This window comes from Solanum tuberosum, unplaced genomic scaffold (genome assembly GCF_000226075.1).
Source record: "Solanum tuberosum cultivar DM 1-3 516 R44 unplaced genomic scaffold, SolTub_3.0 scf00018, whole genome shotgun sequence".
Taxonomy (NCBI): Eukaryota; Viridiplantae; Streptophyta; class Magnoliopsida; order Solanales; family Solanaceae; genus Solanum; species Solanum tuberosum.
In genome coordinates this window covers 196,909-208,349 of record NW_006238944.1, presented here as the reverse complement: position 1 = coordinate 208,349, position 11,441 = coordinate 196,909, and the positions used below count along the sequence as shown (strand labels likewise).

At 32.4% G+C, this 11,441-nt stretch overlaps 1 protein-coding gene across 1 annotated transcript; it reads right to left on the bottom strand.

Annotated features, from left to right (window-relative positions):
- Positions 1 to 335: 335 nt before the first annotated feature.
- Positions 336 to 2,583, bottom strand: LOC102592850 (uncharacterized). The gene is made up of 2 exons (XM_006340445.1): positions 2,502 to 2,583; positions 336 to 864 (listed from the first exon to the last, which is right to left on the bottom strand). The coding sequence occupies exons 1-2, from the start codon at positions 2,581 to 2,583 to the stop codon at positions 569 to 571; spliced, it is 378 nt and encodes a 125-aa protein (XP_006340507.1). The 3' UTR covers positions 336 to 568.
- Between the last annotated feature and the right edge of the window lie 8,858 nt (positions 2,584 to 11,441).

Sequence of the window (11,441 nt, the reverse complement as noted above, 5' to 3'; positions counted from 1 at the left end):
GAAATTGTTTTTAATTCTATAGTACACATATACTTTAAAAAATCGAGTTAGTTCCAAAAGAATAAATACAAAATGTCAACAAAGTTGAATTAAAGTAGTTGATGCCAAATCCATATAGATTTGAAACCAGTAGAGGTGTGACAAGCACTCTTTAAGTCAAGACAAATATAGGGAATTTCATTTTTTTTCCTAAGTATATAGGCTTATGCTATTCTTGGAGACGTGATCTAGTAAAAAAATATTGGTTGTGATTGGAGGCACGTCATATTAGTTGGAAGTCTCCCTCTGATTAATCTTTTTATTTTATTCCAATCCAAAATAGTGCTATTCATGCATGAAAGTAAATGGATTTTTCTTCCGGAAAACAACAGTTCAATAGTATATGAAAAGATGTGCCCTGTCAAAAGGGAGGAACTTGTGGTTCTGATTACATTTATTCAAGTTTCTTTCAATATCTTTTAGGCCCATCGCAGGCCAGAAAAATGCATTTCATGTCTATCTCATTCAATGGAAAAGAAGAGGACAAAGAATAATGATGTTATAATCCATATTAAACTTGACTAGGGCATTAGTTTGGATCGCTGAAGAAACCGTTGATTGATGGCATAATCTCCGGAGACTTGTTTCGAACAAACTTCCTTAGAGCATGCTCTGCATATTTCTCCCCTTCTGAAAAATTATCCAGCACTCCTGCTGCCCTGTTTTCTGGTTGGTGCATATATTGCATTCCACAGATCCCTACAGCAACGCCTACGGCTGCAAAAAGTGGATACACCTCGGGCCTCAGCCATCGGAAGCCATAGAAAAACGGGGGAAAGAACACGCAAACTTTACGATCTTTTTGAGACTCTTGATGATGATGACCTGATTAATCTTTTTTTAATTTACCTTCTTATGTATTTAAAATTTAAAATAATGTGACACAAATTATACTTGTTCACTAAAAAATACATACTATTTTTATATCTTGAATTTGCCAATTCGGGCTCGTGCTTTAGCGCGGTAGTAAAAATGAGCAAAAAAATAATCAAAGAATATTTTTAACAAAATAGGTAAATAAAAGCTATATTTAGACCTTAAATCGTATTAGACAAGTTCTATGCGATACGCTCGACTCAGACAGGGGCGAAGCTACGTAAGTCCAAGGGATGTCACGTGACACTGCTTCGTCAGAAAAATTTACTAAATATATGTATATAATTAAAGGCAAAAGGAGAAATAGTGAATATATTATATACAGTGACACTCCTTGACACAAACGGGACACACAACTTAGCTGGTCAGACACGTGAATTCGAAGGGCTAGGTTTTGTGTTCAAATGTAGATCTTGTAATTTTTTTATACATTTGAAGTTCTCCATTCACCCATCTTATATGCTTATTTTTTATGTTTTTTTTTTTTCCCTTTTACCTTCTTTCTCACTAATGAAATTAATTAAAAATAATTTATGAAACATTTAATATTATTAATTTTAAAAAGTTTATTTTGAAAAATATTTCTTTTTAGAAAAGGTATAATAGTGAGCGCGAATTGTATTTTATTTTTTTCTTTCAAAAAAAAAAAATGACATCACATTATTTTATTTATCGTGTTTCATTTTAAAAGGTGACACCCTTTATAAAAATTCTACGTACGCCACTGGACTCAGAAGACATTGAAAGGAGATAGATCTCAAGTCATTCGTGTGGATGATCACCCTCTAAACCAACTGAGTCAATCCCAAAAGGACCTTGATTTCAAAGGTATCATACAAGTTTCTTTTGTCATGACATGATTGAAGTATCAAAATAATGGCTTACACCATGTTGCGAGAAATTTTGAACAAAGTTAATTTTTTTTTATAACTTTGACATGTTTAATTTTTTTTAAAATAGAGTCATCACTTAATTTTAAAAAATTAAGAAAATTATTTTAAAGTTATTTTTTTAAATAAAATCAAAATTGGAAAAGGGTTCGAATTATTTTCAAAAGAAGGTGTGAGATACTTTTGAAAACCCACAAAGTGACACCCAACGGATTTAAACATAAACATTTTTTTCGCTAAATTAAGAGAAAAACTTTATACATAAAAACAAACCTTATTTGAAGTGAAAATAAATTATTTTTGAATTCATTAAATACTTAAACCAAAATTCAGTATTCGAAACTATTTCATACATGTATTATGTAAAAGAAATTTGGTAAAACAAATTGAAGCAACAATTTCATGTGTATGAGTATTTGTTGTATCATTGATAAAAAGAAAAAAAAAAAATCAAATATCTTCTCATTTTTCCTAGCATCAGAAATCTTTTTCCATAAATATATATAATCTTAACTCAGATATATATACACTTTAACGAATACATAAACTTTTAATTAGATATATATGTATATTTTATCGAATACATGTACGTCAAATCAGATATATATTTTGATCACTATCTCTCTTTCTCTCCCCCTTTGTCTCTCTCTTCTCTCCGGCAAGAGACCAGCGCCACCTCACTACTCGTTTCCTAACCATCAAAAACACAATTGAACCAGTGGGGAATCCTCTGTTCCTCTCTGCTCTTCTCCTCACCACCAATACCCCAACAAGCCATCAAAATCCCAACTATACTCCGTCTCTAGTAGATCTCAAGGAAATGCCGGTGAAAAGCAATACAATCATCCTTATACTTTCTTTTGAATATTCCTACATGTGTAAGGTATTAGTATAATATAATTAAGACGTTTCATAAAAATTCAAAGACATAATATCCTATTGAATGAGTAGACATAAATCAAAGTCAAATAAATAATGAATATCAATTACCACAAGCTAAATATCAAAATCGAACTTTCAAATACCATACTATACCAAATTAGTTTGACATGATAATCATGTAATATTTTTAAGAAAATAAAATTATCGAATCAAAATTCTTAATATCCGTACCATATCCACCCCCACCTACAAGTTAGTAAAGTGGGTGTAAACTTTTGTGACCAGAAGGGGAAAAAAAGGGCATTAATTTTATCACGATTCACGACCTAGAATTTACGAACGAGATAATCGCATTAATGTACTATATAAGACTTAATACGGGAATAACATGAGTTTTCACTTTCAAAATATAACAATATAATTTTATCAAAATCTAACAAAGAGGTTTAAAAAAATGGTAAAACTATTTTCTTAAAACATGGAAGTAACATTCTCCCTTGATATTTATTCCATAAATTTCTCCAAAATTTTTGCATTCCTCTATTCTCTCCTTTGAATAAAAATACAAAGGCATGCTAAATTATTATTTCTCCTTCAAATACGATAACCAATATTTTGCTTGACATTTATCCCATAAATTTCTCCTAAATTTTTGTCTTCTAATATTCTTTACTTAGAATAAAACAAAAGGCATGACAAATGTTTTTCTCTTCAAAAACGATAGTCAATATTTTTCATGTCACTTATTTCATAAATTTCTCTTAGATTTTTGTCTTTCCTTGCTCTCGAAATTTTTTATTATATATGAGACATGTCAAATCATACTTGTATAAGGCATTATTTGATTGATAAATGGACTGAAACCTATCTGTCAAGTGACAAAGGGCATCTATTAAGTCCTCTACGCCTTTTTTTTTTGTTTTACACTATTTCAATATACTTTTTGTTTTCATTTTTTTAAATGTCTTTTTCATTCTTAACTAATCTAATTAGTTTGTGTTTTTTTTTTTTTTTTTACACTTATATTTCAATATATTTTTTGTTTCCATTTTTGTAATTTTTTTTTTCATTCTTAACTAATCTAATTAGTTTATGTTTTTTTTCTTTTTTTTATGTAGGGGATTTTGATTTAATTTTTTATGATCATTGTATAAGTTTTTATTCTATTATATTAATTTTTTTTCTATTCTATGTTATTTATTCATATTATAATAAATAGTTGTCTGTATTTAATTTTCCGTTTATAAAATCAAGATACAAGTAATTTTTTTTAATTCTAACAATTATTTTTTGTTTAAAGTATAAATGAAATTTGTAAAGTCGCAAAAAGTCTTTTAAGGAATAAATTAATAAAATTATCATTTTTATTTATAACTTCCTAAGAAACGTGTAAGGAAAGTAGATAAATAAAATATTTATTAAATTTCACCTAGCTTGAATTTAAGGAATAAAAGATATAGTAAATATTGACGGAAAGATTATGTATTTATGTGGGTGTTTATGGATATTTTTCATTTTTGAATTTCGTGAAAATAGTATCAAAACTTACGCAATTGTTTGTCAAATCATTGATGCTCTTTCCGTTATATTTTCTTATTGAAGAATATTTGATGGATTTGAAGTGCTTATGAAAACATGAAATTTTCTAGAGAAGAAAAAAAATAACAAATTAATTTTATACCTTCTTTGTTTTTCATATTAATAATCTACTCTTTTTTTTACGAATTTCTTAAGAAATCATAAATAAAATAAAAGTTTTACTAATTTATACCTTATTGTTTTTTAACTTTATAAATCTTATCTACACTTTCAAAAAGAATTACTATAATAACATAGAAAATTTGTAATTAATTATATCTTAATTTGTAAATTAACAAATAATTTTATATAACTATTTTTAAAAATATAAATAATTAGTATCGAGATGGAAAAATAATGTCAAAATGTTAGAAATAGAATGAATCAGGCAAGCATTTTTTGATTTCATACTTTTCATGAATAAAATTATTGAAGTATGGAAGTGCAGAATTTGGAACAATGGTTGGAAAAGAAATCAAACAAAAAAAAAGTAAGAGGGGGAAAATGTCATAAAGAAAGAGAGAGAAAGGGGAATTTTGGCCATTTTTTGAAATGGGACCCAATTATCCACTTGTCAAAAAATAAATAGAGCCTCATACAAGTTTTGTTTACCACATCATATATGTGCCTCATTCATTACTTAATTAAATTCACTTCATTAAGAAAATCAGTTTGTATTTATGGGGAAATATCCCCTCTAATGAAAGTATATCCAGTATTGTTCAGTAACTTTGTTGAATTTTTTGCCATATGTCCATCCAAATCTTCTATGATTGAGATTCAATCTTGTTCTATATAATTGAAACTGATAAAATTATTATGGACATAAATAATAAAAAATTACTTTAGGCTAACGACAATTGTATCGTCCCAATTCATTATGTTGTTATTAACATACTGACGATAAAATGTGAGTTTGAAAATTGAGTTATCTAGCCAAGATAAGTTGGGCTTCATCCCGTCATGGCTAACGAAAATTTTCTTTTATGCAGGAAAAAATTGGGGGATGTCGCCTAGGATCACTATAGCTATAGCGGGAACTGTTGTAGATGGTCTTAAGTCGTTAGAGTAGACAATGGCCCCAAGGAAATTAACCTTTTTTTCTTTTTAGTCCAAATTTTAAAAAGGTTGACTCCTCCTAAAAATGCCTTAGGGCTATTCTTAAGGAAAAATCCTTAATAACATAGAGGCAAGTCTCTCAAGAAACGCGTATCAAGACCTCGTCTTTACAAAACTCTTCTCTAGTCTCGCTAGAACTTAATCAAGAGACGAGAATTCATGTGCTCCACATCAACAATTTGGCATTCAAGTGATCAATAATTTATGATTAGTAAACTATGATTAGAAGACACACACACATATATATATATATATATATATATATATATATATATATATAACCTAGATTTGATGGGAGAATCATAATTAGGCATGTGGGCACCATGTTTGAACGTGCACAAGTAGACACTTAGACTTATATAAAATTAAGCAAATATACACATTCGTCTTACATGACAATTTTGTGTCCTACATGATGTCCTACGTGTATTGTGCCATGTAGGCCACTTGTGTCTACTTGTTCAATTTTATATAAGTTTAAGTGTCTACTTGTGCACATTCAAAGTTGGAGGTCATAGTTCTTCGCTGAAACCAAGTAAAGGGTCATGTATATGTAGTATGTCAAACATTTATGAATCCTTTGATAAGTGTTTTATAAGGTGAATATGTAAATGTATGTAACACTAGAGGAACAACATGAACTTGTAACCTCAGAATTAGGTATAATTACCATTAACAAGGGTGCACTTGTCATAGTGAGGGTGTAACCTTATTACTTAATCATTACTAGGCTATTGATCATGATAAGAGCAGAAGAATTCGTGTGGTTAATAGGAGTTAGACTTGATTTAGATTCATGTATACTCTAAAGTTGAATGTTTGTTGATTGGTCTTCAGACATGATTAAGAGCCTGTTTAGATTAACTTTGACTTATTTTTATCATATTAGCTTAAAATCAAATTCTTATAAATACTTTTTAAATTTACCTAAACACTCTAAAAATAGTTAAAAACTATTTTTTACTTAAAAACACTTAAATAAGTCAATTCATGCAGGCTGAACTTGATGATGTGATTTTGATGCTTAAAATTGCATGGGTTATCACTTGATGAAATCATTGAATTCCTTGTGTTATAAGTATATTTATAACTATCGTATAGTGAGTTTTATGTGTGAGAGTCGTAATGATAACATGGGCATTATAGTGTGACAAGTGGCTTGAAGTTGAGGTGATCTTATGGACGAGTGTTATATATATATATATATACACACACACACACCTCACCGCTACATATATATTTTTCATAATTTGGTGGGTCGGATACCACACTGGTATGGTACATGAACGAAGTTGTTCCGCTGCAATTCATGATTATTTGACATAAATAAGACCCTTAGTGTGTGTACACTTTATAATTGTTGTGTGAGTTGTTATTGAATTTTATGAGTTGTTTGATATGTTGAGATACTTGATGACTATTTTACCTGTTATATGACATGATTTAATCTGTTATGGCTATACTTGTTTTTTGAAGAATTATTGCTATGTGTTGCATGCATGATTATATAGTTGGTGTGGCTAATCACTAAATATACTTATCGTAAAATAAAGGCTTAAGGGTTATAATGTTAAGTTTGATGACTGAGGGTGAGTGGGGTGATATATGATGTTCATGTTAAGTTTGATGGCAGAGGCTTGAGGGTTATAATGTTAAGTTTAATGACTGGGGCTTGAGGGTCAATCATTATGGTGTATTGATAGTACTCTTGCTACATCCTTTGTGGGGTTTAGATATGTTGCAGATTGACTAGAAGTCTCTTATGTGAAGCGGTGAATAATCATTCTCATATTTTGTGTATTTCTTTCTGGCGAAAGTTAAGTCTTTTCTTGTCGTATTCTATTTAGAGGCTCTTATACATACCTAGAATATATCTTAAAAGTTTGTTGTTAGGATGTAATGACCCGATCCGTCAGTATTCAAGTGCACCTCGCGCCAAGTCCCATTTTTTTGAATTTTGATGCCCAATTAAAAATTGGAGCATATAACAAAATTATTTAAAATTAGATTGATCTGGACTGACGTCTACCCACCTTAGAAGGAAATCTTCCGCTATGGCGGCGCCACTATAGCACCTGCATGACCGCTATAGTGGGGCTGACGAGATCAACCCCTAATTAATTCAATGTTTTTTATTTTCCTCACTTTACAAGGAGAAAATAAGCGAGGGTTACTCTAAAAATTTCCCCAATCCACCTTAAGCACGAGGGCATGAACGGGAGAGATGTTCGCACAAGTAAGGGCAAGACCCAATAATTTTTAGTCCACACTCGTCAGGGTTCACCCCAAAGAGTTGCAATCAGAGTTCTTCAAATGTTGTTTGGCGCTCAGGTAGACTAGAACTTCTTAACTAAGTAGTTAGACCTATATCTACCCATGTGATATTGTGTAGACTATCGAGAGATATACATGCATAATTCTTCGGGCACAGAGTCTAGATGGTAGAACTTTTGGCATAATTCTTTAGGCACGGAGTCTGGATGGTAGAACTTCTGATTAAATGTGGTTAGGTTGATGATGTATGTCACAATCCAAGGGTACTCCCTAGATGTAACAAGGGATATAGAACCCCGGAGGACTCCATATAAGTCACTTAGCATATCATAACATAAAGTACTAGAATAATAAAGAGTAAAACAACATTTAAGTCCAAAACATCTTTATAGAAAAACGGAAGTCTAACTCATGTCTCAACATAGTCATCTATTACAATAGAATGAAAGTGGGCCTAGCCCACACATCATGTTCAAAAAGGAAATACAAAAGTGAAACTACAATAAGGAAAGTCCGTCCTCGAACCATAAGGACTCACCAAGCTCGGAAAGAAATCAAAGTCCAAGCTCTAGCCACTAGAATGGAAACCCTGCCTGTCGGACCCTACATTTGGGAGAATGTAGGAAATAGTATACGTTAGTAAAAAAATGCACTAAGTATGATAGCTTTGCATAAAAACATGCAAATCATGCTAAAAAGGACATTTTATTTCATGATATGCAATTTACCAAGTTTAAACATCATAGTAGAAATAATTGAAAACATAGGTCATAACATCATGGTCAATGCAAGCTAAATCATCTTTAAGTCTTTGAAACACATATGACATACTTCCTTAATTAACTTTAGTTCATTAGTCATCTTATTGTGGGAGAATTAGCCTTAACCGATATAGAGACCATGTGAGCTAAAACATGATCACCCGGTGTCTCCCACACCGAAAAGGGTTGTTCTACTTGCCTAAGGTAGAACCATAAACTTCTAGCTTAAGTGGATCCACTAGCTAATCAACTTATGGGGGGACATAGTTATGGGATAAGGAGATTTCTACTAGAAACCCGGCCTCTACTCACGGGAGAGCTTCCATCTCATGAGACTTTTTCTAGAAACCCGGCCTCTACTAGCAGGAGAGCTTCCATCTCAATGTCAATAACCACTCGGTGCTAAGTATAATTCCCACGGAATAGTAGTTTCTTACTTATTCTCATTATCCATGGAAAGGCATGTCATTTTGCCAATCTAACTAGTTCATTAGGATAGCTCTCATTCATTGATTCAATTAGGTGAGAATAGCCTTTCAACCTAAGAATCCTTTCTATGTGATAAAACCTTTCACATCATGGTTGTAAGTGTTTTATGAGATATCCTTTCAACAACACAACAACAACAACAACAATATAGACACTTTACTCTCAAAGCACCCTTAAAGCATTTACATAGGTTTCATAAGATCATGCATAAACTCATACATTTCCCTTTCAAGGTTCAAAGCTACTTCCAATCACCAAATCTAGAATTCTAGCATTAGATAGGGATTTTATCACAAATTCATGTAATTCTATTACTTCATGCTTTCGATCACAAAACTCATCTTTCATAGTCAACAACCCAACTCTATGAGATCACAATTCGAAAAACATGGAGGTTTGCATGGGTTCATAGGGGAAACATCATAAAATCATTGTAAATCATATATTCATGCATATTTAAACATAATTCAATCATTAAGATCAATAATCAAAAGAACCCATGATGTTTGAGGAAAATCTTAGCTAATTGGGGAATCCTATCATATGAAATATAGGAATTGGGGACTCCATGGGTGGAAGGAACCCATGGATGAAAGCTACCATACCTCAGGTCCATTTGCCTATCTTCAATAGAGAATATGGATCCTTAGCTTCAAACCCTAGTTGAATCTTCTTCTTCTTCAAGTTCTAGAGGGAGAATATTTGAGAGGAGTTGGTTTTCTTTTGAGATTTAAGAAGAATGAATTAAATGGGGTGAATTTGGGGTAAAAAGACTTATATAGGGGTTCTAAATATAGGCAAAATGACATAGTATAAAAATTAATTAATTAAGAAAAGACTCAACTGAACTTGAAATTAACTGCCAGGTGACCATCCAAGGGCCCAGTCGACGGACCGTGGTCTGACCCACGGCCCATCTTAGTGGACCGTTGGTCACCATCAGAGAGGGTGATCTCCGGGGTCTCGAACCATGGACACCTGACCATGGACCGTGGTCTGACCTACGGTCCATATGTCGTGTGGTGGCCTTGAGCCCTTAAATCTTACCAGGCATGCCAACCACGGACCACCCCTATGGTCCATGGTCCACTCCACGGGCCGTGGGTGGCCGGCGTGGTCTGGCACCTGTAACTTTCTGTAAATCTGCTATTTTGGTCTTTTTGAATATGGGGTGTTACAATGTAACTGATTAGTTGTGATTGGCCTATTGATGTTGCTGAGTGTTATTTTGGGGAAGATAACAGTGCGTAATCAGATTTGAGCAGGAAAACTTTGGAAAGGAATCTTTCGGGTAGGGGATAGTTGTTTCTTTCACATGTATGCTTTAGGCGCTTGTTAACCGCATCATTAGTAATGCATACTTGATAGGTGATCGGGATGTTGGAAAGGAATAATATGAAGTGAAAGATGTTGTCAATTGCGTGCAATGAGTGTATTACATGAATGTACATGTGTTTTTTGTAATTTTGTGGTGGTGTCCTATTATGTATATATATTTACTAGATCAGGTGCCACGCCGACACACACACATACACATATATATATATATATACACACATATATTATTATTATTTGATTGGGTTCCACGCGGGCACACACATTTATACTTATTAGATTGGTGTCTTGCCAGCACAAACTTATTATTATTGGATCGGATGTCACACTGGCATATATATAATTATTGGATCGGATGCCATGACGACATATATATATAAATATATGATCGCATGTCACACTGACACATATATTACTATTAAGTTGTGTGTCACGCCGACCTATATATATACATATATTATTGGATCGGGTACTGCACTGATACATGTATAGTTGTGGGTGGTTTGTTCCATAAGGTACTGGTTTGTGTGTTTAAAATTTAGAATGTTCTCTTGTGTGGATCGGGATGACATGTTAAATGTTGTAGGTGATGACTTCGAATTCTTGAAGTTCGGGAAATTTTATAATAATGGAATGAAATTGGTTATTTATGTTTGGTAAGTTGGGATACTCATTCACATACTGTATAATGGAAGTGTGTGAGGTAAGGAGTGACAAGAAGTAGCAGTATGATGTTTGGGGAATTATTGTGAAATAAAAGGGTTACGCTATAATCTAGTGTGAATGGAATTGGCAGTGGAGGAAATATGATGTGTTGAGTTTGACTTAAGGACTACATGTAGTAAGGGTGGTGAATTAGTACACCGGGGCCCTAAATTTATATTCAATATACATGGTTCTTTGGATATTTTTGCATGATATTATGTAGTGGGGTAAGGTCGATTGATGATGCCTACCAATACATGTTGTTTGTACTGATACTCCTCTTTCGATGTCACTTGGCATAGTCTAGTTGTAGGATTCAATAATGTTTCATATGTGAAGATGATGATCTTCTACTATTCTTTCCTTATGGTGGGAACTATCTTATTTCTTTTTATGCATTGTATATTCTTAGTAGATCTTGTACCTATTTAAACTAGCTCCTTGGGAAGGTTTTACAATTGTTTGTAAAAAGATAATTCTTATAATATAGTTT